A 27627-nucleotide genomic window follows, 5' to 3' on the forward strand; every position below is an offset into this window, starting at 1 on the left:
AAAACTCTAGTGACTCTTGTATCCATTCCTCTCAGGAATCAGAGGTTAAATCAGAGGCTAAAGCTAAACCGCACCTTAGTTGACAGCTTGGAATTGTCTTGCTTGTGTCTGAAGTGTTTCGTCTCCTAATGCATGAGGCTGCTGCTACTTCCTTCTTAACTTTCTTTGCTGAAACCATATATTTTATTATATGCATTTTATAATTCCCATCCTTTTGGAATACCTAGCATTCATATGTGATGTGATACATGGCATTGCATGGTCCCAGACAGGCTAAGAATAACACTCAGGCTCCTGTTCTCTGTCAAACACTGGAGAGTGGTGTAAAAACAATTCATCCATCATCCTTAGGGCCAGGGTCTCACTGGACATAATCATACGTAGGAGTCAGGTGTGACTTGCAGGTCTGTAATCCCAGCGCTGAGAAAGCTGAGACAAGGAATGAGAAGTTCAAGAGCAGCCTTGGCCACCGAGACTGCCAGGGCCAACCTGGACTAGATGAGAACTTGTCTCAAACTAGATAAATGAATGTATTGCTTAATTGCTTAATTTTAATTAATTAAGCACTACCAGCTGGAAAGATACATACCAACTAAAAAGCTTAAAGGGAAAAAGGTACTATTGAAAAGCACAGGAGAAGGTGGCTCCTAGGAATAAGCCAACCAGCAACAAGAAATAAGCCAACCAGCAACAGGGATAAGCCAACCAGCAACAGGAAATAAGCTAGCCAGCAACAGACACAGTCCTTACAGGAGACACTCAACTAAAATGTAAATAATATGACAGGTAATTTGAAAAAAAATGGAAAGACATTACACATTTTCAGTAACCCAGAAGTGTTGAGGTTTGGTCTATTGCTATGAATTTGTAATGCTAAATTCTGAACCGGAAGGACTAGGCCTATGAGTGACTTCTCCCTTTTACCAGCTTTTGCTGTACAAACCTTGATTCTTAATTTAAAACTATTGGTTTAAAAAACTGGCTACAGCCGGTTACTGGAGGGATTAAAGGTAGGCAGGTTTTGTGTTACCTGGTTGAGGGTGGAGAAGGAGGAGAAGAAGGAGAGCGGAGAAGGCACCATGAGGGGAGAAGAACCATGAGCACATGGCCAGGAGAAACAGCAAGTACTGGGAACACCACTGGGGAGGCAGCCAGGCCGGCAGTTAGAACAGTAGATTAGGGGTGACCCCAGGAATTGTCAAAGCCAAATAAAATAACCACTGTCTGAGTCTCATTCATTTGCAAGCTAGTCCGGGATAAGCTTACACTGGTTGTACTCCACAGAAGTGACACCAGAAACATGTCCCGTCCCCAAACATTATTTTATAGAGATCCAAAGCAATGTTAATGAAATTCTAGTTAGATTTTTGTTTTGAGAAACTTTATAAATGTTCCCCAAAATTTAAATGAAGAACGCATATTTATTTTGATCATGGGAAACAATGATGGAAGGAATGAAAAGACCGAGGGAGAGGCCATGGGAGAGAGGATGGGTCACGTGACGTCATGATGTGCACACGTCCGTCCGGGAACGTGTACCATTAGCCCCTTCCCCTAAGTTTTTTGATACATGTCACCCATGCACAAATGTGTGTATGTGCATACACACACTCAAAATTACCGCCTTTAGGAAGGATTCTCTGGCTTTCCTTAAACTGCATCACTTGTTCTTCCAAAACTTATCTGTCTCTTCAAACATGGACTTGGAAATGACCTTGTACCCATTTTTACTGTTCTTCATAAATAGAGAATTCATTAGCACAGTTTCACAAGAGAGAACATTATCAGCTCTGAAGATGAACCATCACTTAATAGAAATGGGAGTCCAGTTGTAAGAATTTGTATCCAGTGTATAAGATTATGAACTTGATAAGCCAGGTCTCATCTGTGAGATTCACCCCTGTACCCTCAAAATGGAAAGCAGCAGCAAGCCCCTGTAACTGCTCAAAGGAGTGGGAAGCCGAGAGTTACAAATAGCACGTTAGCCATCTGCTGACAGCAAGCATATGAGAGCTGGGAAAGGGGCTGAATGCTGAGTTACACTCGTGCCCTTGTGAGCTCCACTTGCTCTGACTCACTCACTCAAGTTTCCTGTGCCCTCAATAGCCTGTTAATCCAGCACTTGTTAAAATATTGATGAGCTTCAGAGCCCTAATGACCCAGTTCCTCTCAAACACCCTGCCCCTGAAACCTGCTGCATTAGGGACCGAGCCCTCCATACATGGGGCCAGGGGCAGGGGTATTAAAGGCCCAAACTATAACAGACTTCCATAAGGAAAGTCTCTCCCTTGCTTTCTAGAATGGGGATTTTATGGAGGAATGCCGTGGCTTGAGTCAAGACCGTTCTGAAATGCTGTTAGGTCAAGAGTGTATGTCTGTTATTGGTGATTCCCCTTCAGGAGGGTGGGGGAGAGGCATGGGAGAAAGAGCTATAAGAAGAATTCATGTGTTGGAGAACTCTGTTCGTGGCACATATTCATTATAGTTATAACGTAAGTGGAGTTCACTAGTGATGAACATGTCCAAACCCAGGCTGGAAAAATAGGGGGTTTGCTCAGTGGTTAGAACACTTGCTGTGCATGTGTGAAGACCAGAGACTAAAGAACCCAAGCAAAGACTGGCACAGCCGCATGTGTCTCAAGTCCTGTGCTCTCACAGTGACATAGGTGGTGGCAACATGGCAGGCTCTGGGAGCTCAAGGGCCACCCAACCTGGCATCAGGGACAGGAAAGAAAGATCCTGTCTCAATGTAGAATGTGAGGACTGACACCAGAGATGGTTCTCTGACCTCAGCATGAGCACCATGGCAACCATGTGTGCCGTGTATGAGGACTCATGTATATACATTCACATGCACACATAAACACACACCACACATTCATACACCATAGATACACACGCACACATACATGCACACTCACGTATACACATTCACACATAAGCTTATACCACACATATACACACACCATACAGGCACACAACATATACACATAACATACACACACATACAAACATGCCTATTCACATATATACATACACACACATACACACACAACACACATACATACAATACACACATACATACAATACACACATGCACACAACACATACACACACAAACATGCCTACTCACATATATACATACAACACATACACATAACATACATGCATACAACACATACACACAATACACACACACAAACATGCATACTCACATATATACATATACATAAAAATACACACACACCACACATTCATGTAACATATATACATACCACACATACACACACTCACATATACACACCACACATGTACACACTTATATGCACACACATATACACATACACACATGCAACACATACACACACCACCCATACACACTCACACACATACACTCACAGACACATATACATTCACATATACACACACACTCATACACACACATACACTCACACATTCATATACATATGTTTACACACTCATGCACACACACGTTCACACACACATACACAAGTTTTTTTTTTTTTAAATATCCGGTTCATCTTGTGAAAACCACAGATTCATTTGAAATACAACTTCTGACATAAGTCCCTTGAAACAAATGAAGCCATGAAAGGGGAGAGTGCAGGACATGCAGAGTGGTCGTGCAGCTCTGAACAGAGGGCATGAGGAGCCTGTTGGTATCCGCAAAGGAACACTCCACACAGAGATCCAAAGAGGGATGGCAGGGAACGGGAGCAAGCAGCAGGGCGGCCCATGTCTGCGTCTCAAGAGTGAGTCACTTCAGAGAGACTGAGACAAGCACTGACCCACATAGACATGCACTGTCTAGTGTCCCCAAGTGCTAGGGTTCCGATGAATGCCAGCTTTACATCTGACTTCTCAGAATCAAGACAAAGAGCTGAGGCCCACAGTCAGAAGCTGGGACCACACAGATTACCAAGAGCAGTTATCAGCCTTCTCTGTAACACTTGGCCAACCACCTTTTGGAGCAAACAATGCCAAGAGCAATGTTACATTGTTTCTAGAGGAGCCATGTTGCCTACAGGCAAGACGCAGGCATCAGTAGAATCTTTCTTTAAAGATTTTATTTTACTGGGAATTTCATATGCGTGTGTAGTGACTTCCCAATCCTCCCCAGCCCTCCCACCCCCCCAACTTCATCTTCCTTTTTAAATCCACTGAGTCTATTTAGTGCTCCCAGTATGTACATGGGTGTAGGACTGTCAACCTGAGCAGCCATCAGTTAACAGTAGCTCCTCAGGTAGAGGTGAGATTTGGTGAGCCTTTTCCCAGTCCATGTAAGGATTTTGCTGGGTTGATCTAGTGCAGGTCTTATGCATACAGTTATAGCTCGTATGCGCAACAGCCATATCCTGTCTGTAAAATGCTTTTTTTTTTTCTTGCCTCAAGTTTATTTGTAAAAACTGCATAGGACACTGGTCATCTGCAAATAGATAGCTGAGTTGTAGCAGTCCATCTGTCTTCACAGTGGCAGGAGCCTTTTCTATGGCCTTCACAGGGGTCTGGGCACTTTGGAAGCCTGAGCCGGAGCTGCAGCCTCTGCCTTGATTTGAACTTTTGCCTTTGGTTGGCAGAGCCTACGATCCTTGGCCTTGTAGCTTTGAATCCACTTCCCAAGCTTGGAGTGAGCGATGAAATCAGAATGGCTCAGTTGGTGGCTGGGGCCCTTTGGCATCTTGATGGCCTTAAACTTCACACGATCCTTGATGGCCTCTGTGCATGCACTCGCTGCCTTTGCATTGTTGGCCTGCATCTTCTTCAGGCCTTTCTTGTGTTTCTTGTGTTTCTTGGCAAAGCGCATGTACCTCAGGAACTCAGGGCTAACCCTTGCAGGGCAGTGGGTGTGGGGGAATAAAGGGAGTGGTAGAAAACCCACGTCCTGCCAGAGTTCCGGTGCTCTGGGTATGCTGAGGCAGGAGGATTGCCACACACTTTCCACGCGGCCTCTGGTGGGTGTCTGGCTGTGGAAAGCTACGGACCCAGCCTGCAGGGTTGGACAAGTGACAGCCCGAGGTCTCTAGGCCTCACGGAGGCCAGAGATAACAGATTCTCACTCTCTGGCATCCCAGACACCGCTGGACACCGTGGAAAAGCTGAGGACAAAATGCCTCAGGGCGCGCTGGGTGGTTCCCACTCCGGCGAGAGTCCTTGGTCCCCTGTGGCTGGAGCGCAGGAAGGCCTTCCGGTGGGAAGTTAAACATGGCTCTTTAGGGGAAAGCCTATCCCATCATTCAAACACGATGGGTCTTGATGAGCAGAGATAGTCTATGGTTTTAGAGCTTTTTTGTAGAAAGGCAGCAAGAAAGAGAGAAGGTAGAAAGAGGGAGAGAAACTGGCCATGACCACGTGGAGAGAAGGGGGGAAGAGAGAGAGAAAAGGAGGGCTAGAGATGAGAGTAAGAAAGGTGAGAGCTTAAAGAGAGAGAGGAGGGGCCAAGCAACCCCTTTTATAGTGGGCTGGGCAACCTTGCTGTTGCCAGGTAACTGTGGGGAGGAGCATACCTGGCTATAGTCAGGTAACTGTGGGGGTGGAGTCTAGCCAGAATGCCAGGAGCTTGGGACATTGTCTGAATGACTTATAGTCACAGAAGTATGGAGTTGGGGGCTCTGTGGTGTCAGGCACCTATCTCTGGGAACATGGCTCACTGTTCCATCCCTTGTAGAGTTTTCTACTGGGTCTCCAGAGCAAGCCTCATTCAACCAAAATAGGCTGCCTTTCACGGCCCCACAACCCCCCCCCCTTAAGAATTCGTATCTTTCTGACCAGAGTTTCTCCATGTCATATCTGTGTCATTTTCAGGTCTGGTTGTGTGTGGTGTGTGTGGTTCTTGGACTTGGCCATGTCTGTGCGGTAACCCCCGGCTACCTGGAAAATACTTCTATGCTGCAATCATCTACTTCTGGCTCTGACCTCTCTTCCACTATGACCCCTGAGCCTGGGTGCCAGGAGTGATAAAGATGTCACAGTTAATCTACTGCAAGAAGTTACTGTGACAATGGTTATAAGATGTGCTAACCTATGGGTATAAAGATAAGTACATGGCGGGTGGTTTACTATTATGTTCATTTAGCAGAATAGTAATGGTAGGTTCTCCCTGGGGTCTCTGACCTTCTCAGGCATGAGTTCTATCAGATGACAGGAGCCAATCAGAAATTATTTGGTTACCCCCATAAACATCCATGCCACCATTGCCCCCGTGAAGCATATCATACCAGTCATGTCTATAGCTTGCAGGGTTGGGAGGTAGGTATCACCATTGATGGCTCTTCTCCCTGATGGTACACATAGCATCTTCCTGCTCTGCCCAAGTAGCAAGTAGAGATGAAGCTTCCAGATTGGTGCCATCTTGAATCTCCATGTCTTGTTACTCAAGTGTATATCATCTTCAGTGGACTATGTTTTACAACTATAAATTTGTTTTAGTTATCATGGCATTTTAATAAAACATTTTAGTTGTCAGAGTGGAACAAGATTTTTATCTAGTGTCCCCGTTCCTTTTGAAAACAACCATTTATTTTGTTTTATTTGAAATTTCTTGCGTGAGTACTTTTTTAAGTTCAGTTTGTTATTTCCAAAGGTTTTTTAATTTTTGAGGTTAATCTAACTACATTTCTCCCCCTTTTTTTCCTCCCTCCAAGCTCTCCCATACATCCCTTCCCACCCTCCTTTAAATCTATGTCCTCTGTTTTCATTGTCACTGTGTGCATATGTGCTCAAGTACAGCTTGTTCCATCCCTGTAAGGACTGTACATATGTCATTGCTACCCACCCTCTCCATGGCCCAGCTCTTCCTACTTCTCAAATCCCTTCCTGTACCTTATTGCTGTGCGCACGCACACGCACAAGCACACACACACACACACACACACACACACACACACACACGTGCACACACGTGTAACTACAACCTGATGGATCCATTTAGTGTTGCTCATGTGTATTTGCTCTCTAATTGTGGATCCAGCTCTGAATCTGAGTATGTGAGTCAATAACCTGCAGTAACCATAGCAACTAAGAAAGTAAAACAGGACCATGGAGTTAGCTCTAGAGAGGGGATACCAGGACACTGTTTGGCCCGATGTTATCATTACCCAGATGCTATGTGGCTAGACATTATCAGTGATGCTTAGGTCTATATCAGTCTGCTTACTTGGCCTTGTTTCCTTGGGTCGGATGTTATGAGCTGCCCTGAGTCTTAAAACCTTCGTCCCTTTTCATGGGAAAACATTCCAGTTTTTAAAGAATTTTATTTTTATTTATGTGTTTGTATGAGTGTATGCCACATGTGTGCATGTCCCCTAGAAGGCCACAAGAGGGGATCAGATTCTCTGGGGCTGTAGTTGTGGTTGTGAAGCTGCCTGACACGGGTGCTGAGAACCAAGCTCAGGTCCTCTGGAAGAGCAGCCAGCACTCTTCACTCCTGAGCATCCTCCAGCCCTAATTCAAACATAGGTCTTAAATGGATGTCCAGGGCTTTCTTCTGTTCACTTTTGACTATACTTCGTCTAGCGTGGCTTTCTATCATTTATGTAACGGTCAGCTGTTCTTCAATAATGCTGTCTTCACGACACTGTTTTAAGCTTATATGTGAAGACTGTAGTCATGCACCAGTTACATTTCTTTCTACGGAGTAACTTTAATTTAAAAGATGTTTAGTGGAAGTCCAACAGAGATCGTTTATCCTTGACACATGGGTACTTTTCCTTGAGACTGTCTGGGGATAGGAGGGCCCTGTGCTGTGAAACCTGCACTCTGAAAGGACGGATAAATCAGTGCATGTTTATGGAATGTTGGCTGACTGGGTTCCCAGGACTGTGTTAGGAATTATGGGGAATGCAGAATAATTTAAGACTCTGTCTCTGCCCCAAAAGTCTGTATGTAATAGTTACAGACATGGAACGGCGCAATATTTATTCATAATGTCAGTTCAGTCTGTAGCTACAGGCACCGAGCTAAGTTCTGACTACCCCAAACTTGGTTTGGATCCTAAAGATATTTAAACTGCTTCAAAGTAGGAATTCATGTGTGCACTCTTAAAACTATAAAATTTCTACAGTGGGTATCTATAAATAAATTTCAGTGAGCACAACGGAGACAGAAAAGTAGTTCTACCTTGGAAAAGCAGTGCCCTTAATATTTCATACAAGAATACAGGAATAAATTCTATTTATGAAATAAAGTTACACAGTATTATAAAAGGTGGGATTTGTTTATGCCAGGCTGGCCTTGAACTCCAGAGGTCCACCTGCCTCTGCCTCCTAGTACTGGGTTGCAGATATGTGGCACTATGCCTGCTTCTGTACGGGTTCTGGAGATCTGAACTTAGAGCAAGCACTTTACCCTCGTGGCATCTCCCTGACCCTTACTTCAGTTTTATTCTGAAAAATCGATGGTGGTATAATAGAAATAGGTTTCATTTGGCCTCTTTAACCATGAACTTCCAAGTACCTCCACTTCCTTTGGGATGTTTCCATTTGACTGAGTTGAAGCAGGAGCAGTTGGGTAAGCCACACAGAGATTGAGGGAGACCCAAGACCCAAGACTGAGTGTCTATCTGCTTATCAAAGCAGGTGCCTGCTCCCTGGACTTCTCATGCAGGAATTATTGCAGAAGATGTGCAGGCATAGAGGGAAGGCCAGGTGAGAAAAACATTTAACTAAAACCAACAACAGCAGCAGTAATCATGAAAGTAGGATCAGGAAAGAGCTGGGTGAATTAGGGAATTGGAAAGGGAAGTGGGAGAGAGAGCAGAGAAAGACTGGTATCCCCATCTGAGTTCACTGACACCCTAAGGCAGAAACACTCCTGGACTTGTCCTGTTACATCAGCTCCAAGAAAGGAGAAATGTCAGAGAAAAGACCTCAAGGAACAGTCCTTGAGCTGACCTCAAGGAACAGTCCCACATCTGGGCCTCAGACCTGATCCTACTAGTCCCCTTAAGGTCCAGCACTTCTCCTAAAGATGGCCATCTCTATGACTCTGATCCTCCCAAGACAGAACAAAGAGGAGTCTTTGTCTGCTCATCCACAGATACCCAACAGCTCCCATTTAAGGGTGGACCTTGTGATGTCACAATGGATGGCAACTAAACTCCTTATGAATAATGTGGTCTGTACTTCCAACAGATTGGACCCTGGCAGTTGGCATCTTCATATTCCCTAAGAGCTGTAGAGTACTGTTCTTGGATTATTGTGGCAATTTCTAGAATAATCTGCAGTTTAAAAAAAAATCCTTTCTAGTATAGGGGAATGCCAGGTCCAGGAAGCGGGAAAGTAGGATTGTTTGGGGAGCAGGGGGTGGGAGGAGGGTATAGGGGATTTTCAGAAAGGAAGCTAGAAAAAGGGGATAACATTTGAAACGTAAATGAAGAAAATAATAGATAAAATAAAATTTAAAAAAAATCCTCTTAGAATGGTTTTCATTTATTTATTTATTTATTTATTTATTTATTTATTTGGCTGTTTCTTGCATGGAGTTCTTGGCACTGCTGATACATTGTGGTATCAGCACACTGATACACTGCTGATACAGTGTGGAAGATTTATGGTTGGCTTTTTCTTTAAACATCTCCAGTTTCTCTGATTGTATTCCTACTCATTGACGTATCAGCAACCTGGAGCTGCTGAATAAGAGGTCAGGCCGCACTTGCTCTGGCACATTGCGTCGGAAATAGCCTTTGCTGTATAAATTCAAGGGCATAGTTGTAGGTAAATATTTCACATCCATCAAGGACATAAACCAAATAAACTGTTAAACGGCATATATCCCTAATGTTTTTCCAGAGGTTTTTATATCCACTGCATTTCCCCATGTTTCTTTAATTTTGAAATAGATGCTTCCCACGAAAATCTTACTTTTTCATGGATCTGATCATTCACTGATCTGCTTGGCAAATGCCTTCCGTTCCTCCGATTCCTCTACCCACCCTCAGTTTTCACTCCCTTGAATCCCTTGCTTGCTGTGGGGCTGTGTTCTTCATCCTCTACTCACCCTCAGTTTTCACTCCCTCGAATCCCTTGCTTGCTGTGGGGCTGTGTTCTTCAGCAGAAGGAAAGGGACAATAGCATTGTAACCAAAATACAGGAAACAAACCATCCCGGGTGCCAGGGGTGCCGGGTGCAGGTCAACCAGGAGTTAACAGCATGAGATGATAATGGTAGACATCACCATCCTGTCACATCTCTCAGGAGCACTGCTGTCGGCGCCTGTGTTGGTGGAAGAGTTGTGCTTATGGGTCCAGATCTCAGAACAGAGGAGCTTCATGTAGCTGTGATGGCCTCCCTACTCGGGCAACCCTGGATCTTCAACAGTCAGCACTTAGCTCTGGCAACTTGGAGATTGTACATAAGAAATTGTTTCATCTCAGAAGGTAGCTAGCAGCCAGGTGCTTCCAGATGTTAATGGCCTCTGATTATAGGCATGCATATACTTCTGGGACTTGTTATCCTTGGGGAAAGACAGTGTCTATCTGATGTTCACTGTTGCTAATGTGTGCCACCATGAGATCAGGCCATGGTGCCTGTCTCTGAGGACTTACAGTGTTTAGGCATTTACTTGGTCTATATAATAATGACACCAGTGGTATCTCGCATTCCTCAAGCCAAAAAAAAAAACTTTCTATTGATTTATATTCACAAGATATGCCTGATGTCTGTTTTCTGTGAATCATATAGAATATATGCTATTATATATACTAACTAATGGTAGGTACCTTCTACCATGGAGGAAGTTCACACATATACAATATATATGTTATCTTCTTCACTGAGAAAGATCCTGGTTTCTGTACAGTCCTATTGGAAGCTCTTATTTCCATCCTCAAGGACACAAACTCTTTGACCTGATCAGTGGGGGTTGTGGGTCCATCACTTGGAGCCAGTATGTGATGCACCAGTCTGTGATGCTGATAACTGGGAGGCTGAGGGGGGTGTATGATGCTATATTGGTAACTCTGCATCATTGATTTTTCTTTCTTTTGACTCGCTACATATAAAACTTCACCTCTGTACTCATTATTTACTCACCATCTTGTAAGTTTTGAGCACCCTCACTAAAAGGACACAGTCCAGACAACAGAGTATCGATTGTCCAGTGCCGGGGGGCAGGGTGCATTTTGCCTTGTTTCTTTTTACAACTAATAAGGACAAACCTTTTGCTCGGTTCTTGTGGGTGTGCGCATGTGTGTTCCAAAATACCACAGCCGTGAGCTGATAAATAGGGGCTCTGACAGTGTGCTTCAGCCCTAGCTGGTACTTAGTGTCTTAAACCAACCCATGGACTTTATGATGTTGCCTAACCATTCCATAAGTTTTAAACGCCATCATTAAGAGGGAATCTAGAGAGTTGGCTATTATGTAGTACGGTTAGGGAGAAACTGAGCAGGCTGCGAAAACATGCAAAGGCTCCTGAAGAAACTCAGTAATACATAGTGCCAGGAGCCAACCCAAAAAGACTACATGGTATCTGATTCAACTGTGGAACATCCTGGAAAAGGCAAAAAAAAAAAACTGTAAAGAGGGTAGAAATGCCAGTGTTTGGGTTGTCTTAATTAGGGTTTTACTGCTGTGAACAGACACCATGACCAAGAAAAGTCTTATAAGGACAATATTTAATTGGGACTGGCTTACAAGTTCAGAGGTTCAGTCCATTATCATCAAGGTGGCAGTATGGCAGCATCTACGCAGTCATGGTGCAGGCAGAGCTGAGAGTTCTACATCTTCAACTGAAGGCTGCTAGTGGAAGACTGGCTTCTAGGCTATTAGGATGAGGGTCTTAAAGCCCACACCCACAGTGACACACCTACTCCAATAAGGCCACACCTCCCAATAGTGCCACTCCCTGGGTCGAACAAATTCAAACCATGGCAGGGATTGAGGGCAGAATTCTGGAAAGGCTGGAAATCGATAGGCTAAACACAGAAGGCTTGTAGGGCAGTGAGACTGCTCTACAGGATAACATAGTGATGAAGAAGTCACAGCTTTGGCCAGACCAGTAGATACTCAAGACCAAGTGAGACCTCTAAAGTGACTGTGGACTTTGGGTAATAATGGCATGTCAATATAGATTCATCTTATACATTGTTATAGTGTAGTACCATTAGGGGTGCTGGTAAAGGAGTCTGCGTAGCTATGAAGGAGAGAGTTATGGGATATCTTTACCTTCCTCTCTATTCTGTCGATCTAAAACTTTTCTTAAAAAAAAAAAACAAGTCATTTAAGTAACTGAGGGGGATGCACGTGCACACAGGCAGGAAGCGATGGCACCACACAGTTTTGCTTTCCCATTTCCCCTGGAAACAAAGACCTTGTTTGTCCTAGTGACTGTGATGAAACGTGTGGTTCTCACGAATGTCTATTTTTGCTCTCTGGGGTAATTGTCCCCAGATACACAGGGCCGGGTGTGGAGGATAGCAGGCTTATGAATAAGACATTTGCTAAGCCCCAAAGGGTTGGTTCCTTCAACCCTATCTGCCCTGACCTTTTAGTTTCTTCTCATTCCCTGAAAGGTTTTATGATACTTAAAAATTCCCAGTAACCTCGAAACAAAGTCTGCACTCTCTGAATTAATCCTTCTGCTGCCAAAGCAAGGCAGGTGCCTGTTGGCCATGGTTCCCTTTCCTCGGGGATCTGGCTTCAGGGAAACTGAACTCAAGTTTGATCCTTCTCGGATACCTCAGTGGCTTGAGAGTAACTTCCCTCCTGGTTTATCCCTCCGCTCAGGAGAAGCGAGTAAAGGCAGTCTGCCTCCCTGGCAGCTCTCATTTTCACCCAGTGCCACCTTTTGTTCCTGTCTTCGGAACCTGCTGTGTAGGTTCGCAACGTCCATTCCCCAATGCCCTATCCAAGTCTAGAGACTTCAAGAGCCAATCAGTATAGTTGTACCTCCTCCCTGGAGCCTCCCCTGCTTCCTCCATGCCCAAGATCTTACTACACTCCCTAGGCTGTCACCATAGAGGGCATACTGCCTCTTGTATTCTCTCTTTTTGTTTTTGCTTTTTTTCTTTTCTTTTATTTTTTTATCAGATATTTTCTTTATTTACATTTTAAATGTTATCCCCTTTCCTGGTTTCCCTCCCTCCCAGAAACACCCTATCACATCCTCCTCCCCCTGCTTTTATGAGAGTGTTCCTCCACCCACCCACTCCCACCTCCCCACCCTCTATTCCCCTACACTGGGGCATCTATCGAGCCTTCATAGGAGCAAGGACCTCTCCTTCCATTGATGCCTGATAAGGACATCATCTGCTACTTATGTGGCTGGAGCCATGTGTGCTCCTTTGTTGATGGCTTAGTCCCTGGGAGTTCTGGGGTGTCTGGTTGGTTGATATTGTTGTTCTTCCTATTGGGTTGCAAACCCCTTCAATTCCTTCAATCCCTTTTCAGAGGCTGCTAGCATCTGCCTCAATATGTGTAAGGCTCTGGCAGGGCCTCTCAGGAGACAGCCATATCACTTCCTTTGGTCTTTTACATCTCTAGCAAGGCTGCAGAGCAACCATCTCCCGGGCCTCTTTGCTTTTGCTACACTGTATCATATAGCAGATACTTGGTAGGCTTTAGATGATAAAGGCGCTTCCTTGGTGTCTCTGAAAAAACTGTGGCGAATACAACTTGGAGAAATAGTTCTTGCTGCATCTTAAGATAACAGAAATAACTTGATTTGCTCTGTCTGACTTAGGATACTTCTGGTTATCAGTGCTTTAGGGTATAGTATTTAGTATCAGCTAGTGCATCTCTGTGAATATAAGTGGAGGATGAAAGAGTTAAAACATGGATGTATATTTAATATCAAGATTTGTCAAGACATTAACATTATAATAAATCTGTGTTGCTTGGCTCATGCCAAAATTGAACTTACACTCTTTCCAGTAAAAAGTCACCTCTTTCCATCAAAGGCTGAGTATCTTCAATATACTTGACCTGCTTTTTTATTGGTCTAGTCTACCAGTTTGGATCAAGTCTGCCATAGCTGCACTGGAATTGTAGCTCAGTTGGTAGAATCCTTGCCTAACGTGTACAAAGCTCTAGGTGCAGCTTTGACCAAACCAAGTACATGCCTCAGCACTTGGAAGGAAGGGACAAGAAGATCATGAGTTCAAGGTCACCATCAGCTACTTAACAAATCCAAGGTCATGCATCTGGGACCCTTTCTCAAAAGAAATATCTACCCAGTGGCAATAGTCAGTAACTTGTCTCATAACTGGAGACTCATAACTTGCCCAAGTGCTGAGGGTGAGTGACTGAATGTTCAATCCGAAATGGGCCCCCTAACCAGCAGCTTGTAGATTACAAAATAAGAAGGGCAGAAAGAATGTAAGAGCCAGAGGATAGGAAGGGGGCATGAGATGCTGTCTAAGGACCATGACATGGCCGTGGCATTCATAAGTGCATAGCAGATGTATGAGAAGAGCTCCAGTGTGAAAGGCAGGCAGACTAGTGCAGACCCTTCCCTTGCTGTGAAGCTGTTGGTAGTTGGTGTCTACTTTAAGGAGTCATGGGTTAGCGAGATGAATCAGCAGGTAAGAGCACTGACTGCTCTTCCAAAGGTCCTGAAATCAAATCCCAGCAACCACATAGTGGCTCACAACCACCAGTAATGAGAACTGACGCCCTCTTCTGGTACAGTATATTTATGTATGAAAATAAATAAATAAATCTTTGGGCCTGAGTGAGCAAGTTGACCGGAGCAAGCAGAGGTCCTAAAAATTCATTCCAAAAAAAGAAGAAGAAGAAGAAGGAGGAGGAGGAGGAGGAGGAGGCTCTTGCCTTCTTGCTCCCTCTCTCTCTCCTCCCGCCCCCTCCCCCCTCTCCTGACTGGCCTCTATTCCTCTCCCCTCTCTCTCTCTCTCTCTCTCTCTCTCTCCCCCCCCTCACTTTCTCTGTCTCTACTATCCTCTTAACTCCCCTCCTCATGTCCTGAATAAACTCTATTCTATACTATTAAAAAAAAAAAAAAGAATGGGAGTCATTTTTCTTCAGGGATGTGCTCAATGGTCGGTTGTCATGTTCCAGTAGGTATCTCACACCTATGGGCACTCAGGCATCATTAATTGAACAGAGTGTTACTTAAAATAAAAAGAGACATAATAGTGGGACGGGAGAATTGGGAAGTGAGAGAGAAGATTCGTGTTGTACATGGTAAAGACATATTGTGTATGTATACGAAATTACCAACGAAAAATATTCTTTTTAAAAAATCTGCCTTAGCAGCATACACGGGCTGGTCCAAGGCCCGAGCTGTATATAGCAGAGGATTGCCTGGTCTGGCCTTGGTAGGAAAAGATTTGCCTAACCCTCAAAAGACTTGATGCCCCGGGGAAAGGGGATAGGGGGGTAGCACCCTCTCAGAGGCAAGGAGGAAGGGTAAGGAACTGGGAGGGATTGAGAAGGGGGCAACAGCTGGAATGTAAAATAAAATAATTAATTAAAAAATAAAGACTAGGGACTGGAGAGATGGCTCAGGGGTTAAGAGCACTGACTGTTCTTCCAAAGGTCCTGAGTTCAAATCCCAGCAACCACATGGTGGCTTACAACCATCCGTAACAAAATCTGATGCCCTCTTCTGGAGTGTCTGAAGACACACTACAGTGTACTTACATATAATAAATAAATGAATGAATGAATAAATAAATAAATAAGTCCTGTTTTTTTTTAAATAAAATAAAAACTATTAACATCACACACACTCAAAAATCTGCACTTGGGTGATGGTGGCACAGAACTTGGGAGGCAAAAGTAGGTGAATCTCTGAGTTTCAGCCTAGCTTGGTCTGCAGAGGGAGTTCCAAGACAGCCAGTGCTATTATGCAGAGAAACTTTGTCTTGGGTTAAAAAAAGACAGAGAGAGAGAGAGAGAGAGAGAGCCAGGCCATGGTGGCTCCGCCTTTAATCCCAGCACTTGGGAGGCAGAGGCAGGCGAATTTCTGCGAGGCCATCCTGGTCTGCAGAGTGAGTTCCAGGACAGTCAGGGCTATACAGAGAAACCCTGTCTCGGAAAAAATAAATAAATAAATAAAATAAAGAGAGAGAGAGAAACTGCCGTAACCAAACTGAGCAGCAACATTGTAACCAATGTAAAGCCCTGTCAAAAGACAGGCTATAAGCCACAGACTAAGGAATTCATGGAATTGAGAGTGAATGCTGTATCTTGTCTAACTTTGTTAGTAATGTATGCACATGATTGTGGAAAACCTTGTAAAATGCTGGCCTTCAAAACGTTTACCCAGTTTATATGCAGAGTGGTGATGGATAAGATAGCGAAGCACACAGGTGGGCTGCAAACCCAGACAAGCGTGTCCTTGGAGCAGGATCAGAACACTGAGTGGGCTAAATCAACTACCAGGCTTTCTTCCAAAACTGAATGCACCAGACAGGACCTTGGCTCCAGCCAGGAAAGGGAACTAGAAAGGCTCCAAGCAAGATAAGAGCCTGGAGTCTGGTCACTCTTTGAAGCCAAAGCCCCCATTCCCAGAAGGATCTGGAAAGAACAGTAACTGGCCAGATGCTGGTGCCTCGAGGGACTGCCCTAGGGTTCCTCCTAACCGGCCGAGCTCCACTCAGCCTGCTCTTCATGGGCCTGTCTCCAGCATGGGCCTAGCAGCTGACAAGGTTCCAGTGAACCACCAGCACTCTGTGAGAAGGCCCAGGAATGGCCCCAGGGCCAGGTGGATGCAGAAATCACAAGAGCACAGCCAGGCAATGGAAACCCACCTCCCAATGCAAACGCCTCTTCCCCAGAATGGGTGAAGAAAACAAAAAATGCTGAGATCAAGCTGGGTTGGACACATGCATGATCCCAGGTGGCCAAGGCAGGAGGATTACCATGAGTTTGAGGTCAGTTTGCACTGAATAGTGTGACTCCTTGCCTCAGAAGGAAATGGGAATTTTTTTTCTTTTAAGGAAAACTAACATTAAAATTAACAGAAGACCGATTTCATCAAGGTCAGATCATGTTCTGAAACAATGGACCATAGATTTTAAACGATTCTATTTAGAATGAATAAAGAGACAGTGTTTTAACTGCAACAGCAATGAAAGCTATCAGGTAGCTGTGACGAGACAAGAGTGGATAAATAGGAGACATGTGAAAATCTTGGAAACCAAAAGTTGGTGGGGAATGGGAGGTGAAATTGTGTGCAGGCTGCCTTCAAACACAGCCCCCAAACCAACACCTACAAAAGTGAACTTTAAAACATTAGCTAAAGGCTGAAGACATGGCTCAGTAGTTATAAGAGCGCATCCAAAGGACCAGGGTTTAATTCCAGGCACCCACATGGCAGGTCACAACTGTCTGTTCCAGCCAATCCAATGGCACCTTCTGGCTTCTTTGGACACCAGACACAAATATGGTACACAGACATGCAGGCAGGCAAAGCATCCATACACATAAAATACACATTAATTAAAAAAAAAAAAAACCCAACTGACAAAAACCTGTGTCCTGAACCAAGCTGCCCAAATAAGTGGTTCATTAGAAATGAGTTCTGTGTTCCCCCAGATCTGGCAAGGGAGAGGGGAGGACTGCAGAGTGCAGCCTTGCAGGGGAGAGGGACTAAAAGACAGGAACACATCGCCGGGAAGAAGAAAATGGAGCTGTGTGGTGTAGCTTTGGAAGATATTTTCTAAAAAGTCCTTTGAGCCAAGTTTGGAGCAAGGATAATCTGCATGTATCCAAAATTTAAAAGACATGAGAAAATCTAGGATTCACGGTAAAGTCTTAACAGCTATGGGGGTTGGGGGGGGAGGAGAGGGAAAGAAAGAGAGAGATTGCTCACTAAACAACTCAAATTAATTAATTGGCCGTGGACATCTTGCCAGCAAATAAGCAGGAGAAAATGAAATCGTGTTTTCAAATTTGGAGGGGAAATTACTTTCTACACGGAATTGTGAAACTCACCAGTGTATTCTGCTATTCCTCAAGAAAGAGAGCACCGTGTTCCAGCTACCACACACAAAAGACTTTAAATTGGGGTCAGCGTTTGTTAGGGAAAAGAAAGTTTTCCGCAGGACCGGGCTGGGGGTGGGGTCAGAACGGGTGGCAAGAGGTGGAAAATGTATAACATTCACTGGGAAAAAATAAAAATAAATTTTTAGTTTAAAAAAAAAAAACAAAAAAGGTTGCTGAATAGATGGCTCTGCAGCTAAGAGCACTTGTTCTTCCAGAGGACACAGATTTGTCGCCCAGCACCCATGTTGGGCAGCTCACCACCCACCCGTAACTCTAGCTCTAGGGATGTGATGCCTTCTTTTCTGGGCATCTGTTGCATCTAGACATATGTAGCATACACACACACACAGACATACAGACACACCACAAACACACACAGACATACAGACACACAGACACGCAGGCAGACAGACACATACAAATTTAAAAAGATGTTTTAAAAAGATGTTTTTTTAAAAAAGAAAGCAATAAAGACCTACCTATTCAGATGTACCAGTTATATAAAATAAGAAGAGGACTCTAGGCCTTGGGCTATATGATGTGAGTTTAGCCACTTGGTTTAATGCCTTGGTCTCTAGAACTATGAAATGGGAATCATAAACATGTTGCCTTATCAGATTAAGGTGGCGATTAAACCAGGCATGGCAACACGGGCTGGTAATGCCACCCTTTTGGGGTAGAATCAAGAGGAACAGGAGTTCAGGGTCATTCTTGGCTACATGGAGTGTCTGAAGCCGGCCTGGGCGACACAGTATCCTGTCTAATAAAATAAAATTTAAAGGTGACAATTGACAATTAATACTGATTCTAAAATATGGACAGATGGGTGTTGAGCACATCATATGTATGCTGCTGTAGTCTTTACCATCGTCATCCTCACCCCTAGAAGAGGTGGAAAAGGTGTTATCACTCCCACTCTGATAGCACCAGACGTAGGAGGACTGGCGGTGGCCCTGGGTGTCTCTCAGCAAGTATATATCTGGGAGGCGTGTGCTTGGTTGCTTGAGCTGGAGTTCAGAGTTGAGCGTCAGTCTGGTGGGCTACCCGTGCCCAGTCACCTGCTCATAGTCACACACTGTATATGCTGCAGGGGCCACTTTGCAACAATGTGTTCAGTGTCTGCCTCTGTAATCAGTGCAAAGATTTTGGCTGCCAGGAAGCCCTACCCTTGCTTAATCGCCAAAAACTGGGCTTCTAGAGATATAAACTGATTTGCTCCGTTTTCTCTGTTTTACATTTATTCATTTGTGTGCACACATGGAGATCAGTTCTCTCCTTCTACCATGTGAGTCTCTGGGCTGAAGATCCAGAGAGCAGGCTTACCAGCAAGTGCCTGTATCCCCCATCACACAGCCCCAAACCGACTTTGCCTCATTATTAGTTTCATTCATCAAAGCTTATCATTAATTTCATTCATCAAAACTTTTCCTTTCATTCACTAGTGCTCATTAATTTCATTCATAATGCTCTGAATTCTTTGGTTGCTATTCATCTTCTGGGCTGTTGCTCGTTGTTCATATTGTCCCAGGTTCCTGACTCTTTTGGTGAGGGTGACTTCTCTAATTTGATTCGAGCAGTATCTTGCCTCATCCCAGACAGGTCGTACCTTGTCTCTTCTGTATTGCACTCCTCAGAGCTGCTTGATGCTCTTACTTGATAGTCTTCTCAGCAGAGCTTGGCAGGGTAGCTGAAGGTTGTTCTCCAAGGCAGCAAATTAATGCACGAATGCATTGCTATTGGGCCTTGTTTGTGTTCTCTCATCTCTAAAGAACGTGGGGATGCTTCCGTGAGAGCCCTGTTACATCAAAGCCAGTTATGTTAATCATGCGTGTAGTGTACAACGTGGGTGGAGGAGAGGGGTAAACAGGAGGACCGGGAATTACTTCCACATTTCTTCTTTCCATCGTTTACACATTTCTCACAAGTGAAGACAACATCCAGAGCCGGCAGCTCCCCGTAAGGGCATGTACTGATTCTCAATGAGATCAAAAATACTGACTATTCCCTAAATACTCATGTTGCTATGACATGTTCCGTGTCCTGACAAGGCTGCTGCTTTGTGTCAATTCTTGATGTGGTAAACAAAATCAGATATTTCATTTTTCCATAACATGAGCTAAGAAGAAGGTCTTGCTACTGGAGTCGAATGTTATGTTCTCCAGGCAGAGGAAATGGACATTTATTGGATGTTATTGCTACTTTCTTGGCACTAATGACATTACAAGAGCTCTTTGGGTAATATAATTTGAAACTATTATTTCTGTGTTTCAGGTCATGCAAGACAAGATCATCTGCCTTCCAAAAAGAGTGCAGCCTGCTCAGAACCACTCCTCCCTTTCCAATGTCTCCCAGGCAGTTATCAGTGCCACCCCGCTGCCCCCACCTAAACCCTCACCGACCAACCCCGCGACCGTGGAGATGAAGGGACTGAAGACAGACCTGGACCTTCAGCAGTACAGTTTCATCAACCAGATGTGCTACGAGCGAGCCCTCCACTGGTATGCCAAGTACTTCCCATACCTGGTGCTCATCCACACCCTGGTCTTCATGCTCTGTAGCAACTTCTGGTTCAAATTCCCTGGATCCAGTTCCAAAATCGAACATTTCATCTCCATCCTGGGGAAGTGCTTTGACTCCCCGTGGACCACACGGGCTCTCTCCGAAGTATCTGGAGAGGACTCCGAAGAGAAGGACAACAGAAAAAACAACATGAACAGGTCCAGCACCATCCAGTCTGGTCCCGAGGGCAACCTGGTCAAGTCCCAGTCTCTCAAGTCAATTCCTGAAAAGTTCGTGGTTGACAAATCTGCTGCGGGGGCTCTGGACAAGAAGGAAGGTGAGCAGGCCAAGGCCTTGTTTGAGAAGGTGAAGAAGTTCAGACTGCATGTGGAAGAAGGGGATATCCTGTACGCCATGTACGTGCGACAGACTGTGCTGAAGGTCATCAAATTCCTAATCATCATTGCCTACAACAGTGCCCTGGTTTCCAAAGTCCAGTTCACAGTGGACTGTAACGTGGACATCCAGGACATGACGGGCTATAAGAACTTTTCTTGCAATCACACCATGGCTCATTTGTTCTCTAAGCTCTCCTTTTGCTACCTGTGCTTTGTAAGCATCTACGGCCTGACGTGCCTTTACACCTTATACTGGCTGTTCTACCGTTCTCTGAGGGAATATTCATTCGAGTATGTCCGGCAGGAGACGGGAATCGATGACATTCCGGATGTGAAAAATGACTTTGCTTTCATGCTCCATATGATAGACCAGTATGACCCTCTCTATTCCAAGCGGTTTGCAGTGTTCCTGTCTGAAGTCAGCGAGAACAAGTTAAAACAACTCAATTTAAATAACGAGTGGACCCCGGACAAACTGCGGCAGAAGCTGCAGACAAATGCCCACAACCGCCTGGAGCTGCCGCTGATCATGCTGTCTGGCCTCCCGGACACCGTGTTTGAAATCACAGAGTTGCAGTCTCTGAAGCTGGAGATCATTAAGAATGTCATGATCCCCGCCACCATCGCCCAGCTAGACAACCTGCAGGAGCTCTGTCTGCACCAGTGCTCCGTCAAGATCCACAGCGCCGCGCTCTCCTTCCTGAAGGAGAATCTCAAGGTCCTGAGTGTCAAGTTTGATGACATGAGGGAGCTGCCCCCCTGGATGTACGGCCTCCGGAACCTGGAAGAGCTCTATCTGGTTGGCTCTCTGAGTCACGACATCTCCAAAAATGTCACCCTGGAGTCTCTGCGGGACCTCAAAAGCCTTAAAATCCTTTCCATCAAGAGCAACGTCTCCAAGATCCCTCAGGCCGTGGTGGATGTGTCCAGCCACCTCCAGAAGATGTGCGTCCACAATGACGGCACCAAACTGGTGATGCTTAACAACCTGAAGAAGATGACCAACCTGACGGAGCTGGAGCTGGTCCACTGCGACCTGGAACGCATCCCCCACGCCGTGTTCAGCCTGCTCAGTCTCCAGGAGCTGGACCTGAAGGAGAACAACCTCAAGTCCATAGAGGAGATCGTGAGCTTCCAGCACTTGAGAAAGCTGACCGTGCTCAAACTGTGGTATAACAGCATCGCTTACATTCCAGAGCACATCAAAAAACTGACCAGCCTGGAGAGACTGTTTTTCAGCCACAATAAGGTAGAGGTGCTTCCCTCCCACCTCTTCCTGTGCAACAAAATCAGATACCTGGACTTGTCCTATAACGACATCCGCTTCATCCCGCCCGAAATCGGAGTTCTGCAAAGTTTACAGTATTTCTCCATCACTTGTAACAAAGTGGAGAGCCTCCCAGATGAACTCTACTTCTGCAAGAAACTTAAAACTTTGAAGATTGGGAAAAACAGCCTCTCCGTACTTTCACCAAAAATTGGAAATCTACTATTTCTTTCCTACTTAGACATCAAAGGCAATCACTTTGAAGTCCTCCCTCCTGAGCTGGGAGACTGCCGGGCTCTGAAGCGAGCCGGGCTAGTTGTGGAAGATGCTCTGTTTGAGACTCTGCCCTCAGATGTCCGGGAGCAGATGAAAGCAGACTAACTTATTTTTCATCAGAATATGACTGAAACATGCTTCTACCAAATACAATATAAAGAATTAGGTAGTCCTAATGCCTTTCCTATATTATTATTTTTTTCCTTTTCCACACAAGACAACATGTACACAAAGATTGAGTAAGGAGTATGTATTTTTTAATAAAAATTTAATTGTATTTTTTCAATATTAATATTTTAAAGTTTTATTTGTCCCGGAAGCTGACGTATCTGTTATTGATTCTGCCAGCAGGAATGGGTAGTTCCACCTGGCTTTGGTTTTGCTTTCTCACTTGAGTTCATTCTTGTAAAAGGAAAGGAATCATAGGTCTCATGAATTTTGGCATCTTCTAAATGGGTGAAGATACTTTGCCAACACCATCTTTACTTTCTTTCTACCAGTCCGAGCTCTTGGTGAGTCTCATCATGTGTACCAAGAAGTTGTGCCAGTGGTTTTACTGTCAGCCACCGCCTTTGCTGGTCAGGAGGCGCCACTCTATAGGAAACTCCAGACTCTGAGCTCACACAAGTGCACTGTCACAGAGTATTACCCTGAAAAGCCCCCTGCTTCTGACACTGTTCATTGTATCATTTCCTAAACAACAGTTTCAGTTAGCCTAGGACAGGCTTTTGAAGTGGGTGAAGAAAGCAACCCCCTGTGATTGTGGTCCTTGTGTGCATGTATCATTTGGTGTCTCACTGATCTGTATTTTTTTTTTAACCAACATCCTAAAATATGTCGTCAAAAATTAAATACAACCACTACCCCCATCCACCTCAGTATTGCCATGTGGTACTGTTGAACAACCTTAGGGAAATTAGATTTTATTTCAATATTCTAGCAGATAATTACATTTTAAATCATAGAATTAGAAGCCTGTTTTGAGTAATTTAATCACTTTTGATGCCTTGATATGTGGGTGCATCCGATGGAAAACAATCTTGCTACTAAGGCACTCTGTTAGAAAGCTGATGTATTCCATGCAGGCCCCGCCCCTTCCTTTGTTAGAAGGCTGATCTATTCCACGCAGGCCCCGCCCCTTCCTCTGTTACAAAGCTGATGTATTCCACGCAGGCCCCGCCCCTTCCTCGGACCCTGTGCAGAGATATCAATTCACTTTCTGCCTGCTGAATAAAACAACCCACTGTGTACCTAAGCATAGTCATCAGCTTCCCGCAAGCCTGCCCTCAGTGCAGATGTCAGTGCAGCAAGCACGGGAACTCTCAGCTCTCTGCTAAAGATCGCACCTCATTTAGCCAAGTGCTGTGACTAACCTCTGAGTGTTCTCACTTCGCAATAGTTCCCACCTGGTGGCTAGCAAAGCTTTTAGTTCCCACCTGGTGGCTAGCAAAGCTTTTAGTTCCCACCTGGTGGCTGGCAAAGCTTTTATTGATCTTTCTTTTCCTAAAATCCAGCCTAGTGTGGAGACTACACACTATGTGAGTTACATAGTCCACCAACTGACCTACGGAAAAGTTTAACACTGAAGGTAGGAAGACGATTTGACTTCTGAAACCCTGTTTTGAAGAACGTTTTCTTGGCCCCCATGACCTTGCCCAGACCTGTTTTTTTTTTTTTTTTTTTTTTTTTTTTTTTGTGACATGTAGACATAGACAAGACATACCTGGGAAGCACATGGTCCTCATGGGAGTTAAGATAGAGAGCTTGGGGGGGGGGGGGATAGCTCAGTGACAAAGCACTTGACCAGAGCTGAGCCCCGTACCTGAGTTTAGCGACCTGACACTACAAAACAGACAAGGGAACAAGACTCATCACTCTGTGTGAAGGGCCAGCCCTGTGCAAGCGCTTCTATTTCAGTCATGATTTCTTTAAACCTGGAATTAAAATAATAATAATAATTTGAAGTACTAGTATGACTATACTTATAGGAAGAAATATTCAATTTTAGAATATCGAATGGTATGAATCATGTGTCATGTTCAGAAAAGCTCTGCCTTAAAGAACTTAAAGGCGGATTGTCTGTTATTGAGCATGAGTAACTTGTTGTTGGAATGCAAATTGAACCAATGAATGCACCCTTTTGATTGTTAAAACTTATGGTTATTTCTAATATCACCCTTCAGAAGGGATCTATTCAAGTTAAATACCATAGTTATACTGAAGTCTTTCTCTGGCATTAACTGAAAATCCTATATGGGTTCATAACTGAAGCAAATCGCCAATAATTCAATTTTATCAAGCTTCCAAATAATTTGTTTTATCTTCATAATGATTTCACAGGCTGACTCCCAACCTAAGTTGTAAATAACATTCAATAAGGCAGTATAATTTTTAGACTTTCTTTTAACTAAGAGTAAAATACTCATAGATCTTTCTATTAGATTTTATAAAACTCCCAAAGCCTCAATCTCTGAAGAGTTTGAACTTTCTGATCCTCATCCTTTTTAATACAGTAAACTTTTGTTCTCACTCTTGAGTAAAATGCTTTCAGTTACTGTCCAGCCTTCCAACGAGAAACTCAGGTGCCTGAACCACTGGCTTTTCTAATGTTCTCTGATCTAACTTAGTGCAGAGAGGCTGTCTGCCTCCTCTCTCTCTCTCTCTCTCTCTCTCTCTCTCTCTCTCTCTCTCTCTCTCTCTCTCTCTCTCTGTTTTCCAAGTGCTCTTGCTGAGAGGATCAGCTCTCTGTCCAACCTCCAACTCACAACAAACTGCTGTATAAATCACAAATGTGCCATCTGGACTCTTAACTCCGGGGGTGACTTCAAGCTCAAGGTGGCCATGCTGTACAGTGAGGTAGCTGTCTGGTGGTGCTCTGGTTGAAAAGTCCTAATAGAACCCCACCTAAGGGACCAGCAAGGTGGTCCTGAGGGTGAATGGCAGCACTTGCCATCCACCTGAGGTCCTGAGCTTGCTCTTCAGGATCCACGCAGTGGAAGGAGACAACCAACTCCTGTCAGTTGTCCTCTGACAGGTGCCACAGAGTGAGCACCTACATCAGACGCGCACAAACTAATTAATGTAGATTTTAAATCATAGAAAAAACACACACACACACACACACACACACCCAAGAATGTAACACCTCAGAACAGAATTGTGTTCTCTCATTCCACTTTGATCTGGTTTTGAATATCAGAATTCTCAATGAGATAAACTGTGGTGTACATGAGATTCCTTGCATTGCCCACCCAGCCCTTCTCTGCTGTTACAATGAGCTCCGACAGTCTCCGCGGTGTCCTAAGCAGCAAACAGACCTTTTCAGGCTCTTTTGGAAATGTCCCTGCCTCAGGGAGGTTGTTCATTTTGATCACAGGCCCCGCTCTGAAGGGTCTGAAACATGGACTCTTCCTTAGGTTTCTTAAACAAAAGAAGTCCAGTTTCTTTCAGTATGCTAGTTTATGGCTTTAATTTATCTCACTCTCTAATCCAATTTTCATACTAAATACTGATCAACGGTATTGGCATTTCAGCAGTAACATTATGGCTCATCAATACAAAAGTCCATTAGCACTTCTCATGCAAACCTTGTTGATGTCACTTCAGTTTTTCATAAAGTGAATTAAGTCTACCTTAAAGAGTTTACACTGGGGCAGAATCTTCAAGAACTTCATACTCAAGTGAACAAAATGTCTACCACTGAGGAAACTTCTAGAAGAGTCGATGGGATGGTTGCACCTTTTCTGTTTAGAGATATAGTAAGAAATCCCAGTCTTACCTAGAGCTGCCATGAGTTTTCAGATTTAGCTCTCAGTCTTCTGATATCAGCCTCCCAAACAAGTATCTGCTCCCATCCAGTCCCCTTCCCAAAGTCACCCACTAATAAAGATGGCATTCTTAGAATTATCTGAGTGAGAGAGAAGAGAGTATCCCTCTGCCCCCAAGGAATTATTTTTTAATCAGAAGGGTATATAACATTGGACAGCTTGACTTATTGACCAGATAGCAGCCACTATGTATTTAGGGTTTGGTTTGGTTTTGGAGCCAAGGTCTTGCTTTTTAACCCAGGCTGACCTTAAACTTGAGAGCCTCTTGCCCCGGCTTCCTGGACACTGGATTACAGGTGTTTACTGCACACCTGGCCTGCGTGGTTTATAGTTAGATTCGTTTGTGTCTTTGGCCCCCTGCCGCACTGCTCTTTGGGGTTGACACCCCATGCCTTATGTGCTTGCTGGTGTTTGGTTTGCATTTGTTTACTATGTTCATGTGCATTCAGATTGCCAAATGCTGGCAAACTTCTTGGACTGTCGAGAAAAAGGACTGATCGTTGATTTGTCAGAATACATGTTCATGAAAGGAAATGTCTTAATGTTATCTCGCTGTGTGGTGTATAGGAACAAAAATAAATAAAGTCATTTTTGTAACATATCTTGAGGATCCATCCTTTCATACTTTTAGAAATCATGCGTATCTTTTGTTTTTAAGCCATTACCAAGGTTCTCTGGGCTGCAGGAAATAGGCTCATTTGCTCTTTACCATGGAAGCTAGTTTTTATCATTGTAACGAATTGTTTCCTTCCTGAATTCGCTGTCCTGCATCTACATAAGGTGTCCCAGGAGTTTCATTTGTGTAATTACTGAGTTAATGTATAATCTGGAGTACGGTTTTTGTACGTTTGCCAAATCAGATTGTACAATGGCTATCCAGCTCAACCTTCATTAAATACCCTTATGATAATAACGGTAGTTACCTAAAGGAGTAAGAACGATCCTGGGCATCCAGAGAGGCATCCTCCAATTCAGCGGTTCTCAGCCTGTGGGCCATTCTGATGGTTCAGAGATTCCAGAAACAAGCAAAACATGGACTCTCTCTTTTTTATTCATTGTAGAATTAATTTTATTTTAAATCAACTTACATCCAGACATACACTATTATTGTGTTTGAAACCAGGCATTGTGGCTTACATATGTGATCTGACTGGAAAATTAAGACAGGAGGTTATGAGTTCAAGGCCACATCCAGCTTCACAGCAAGACCCTGTCTCAAAATTAAATAAGCAAATAAATTTTAAAGTAAGTGTTTGGATCTTATTACAAGTTTCAGGAATATAGATCTTGAGGGAAAAAGATTCACATGTACATTTTGCATTCTGTATTTAAACCACAGTTACAACCTAAAAAATGAGCTTCCAAGAAGTGAGCCTGAAGCCGGGCGTGGTGGC

The 27627-nt window shown here is 44.2% G+C and overlaps 1 protein-coding gene across 1 annotated transcript in view; it reads left to right on the top strand.

Moving 5' to 3' along the window:
* Positions 1 to 26821, top strand: part of Lrrc8c (leucine rich repeat containing 8 VRAC subunit C) — a 101810-nt gene extending 74989 nt beyond the window's left edge. Inside the window, exon 4 of the mRNA XM_021162448.3 lies at positions 20238 to 26821. Coding sequence (XP_021018107.1) covers positions 20238 to 22511 — 2274 coding nt within the window. The 3' untranslated portion in view covers positions 22512 to 26821. The remainder of the gene's footprint in view (positions 1 to 20237) is intronic.
* The last annotated feature ends 806 nt before the right edge of the window (positions 26822 to 27627 follow it).

The sequence above is a fragment of the Mus caroli genome, unplaced genomic scaffold (assembly GCF_978045245.1).
Source record: "Mus caroli unplaced genomic scaffold, Mus_caroli_1 scaffold_4, whole genome shotgun sequence".
Classification (NCBI taxonomy): domain Eukaryota; kingdom Metazoa; phylum Chordata; class Mammalia; order Rodentia; family Muridae; genus Mus; species Mus caroli.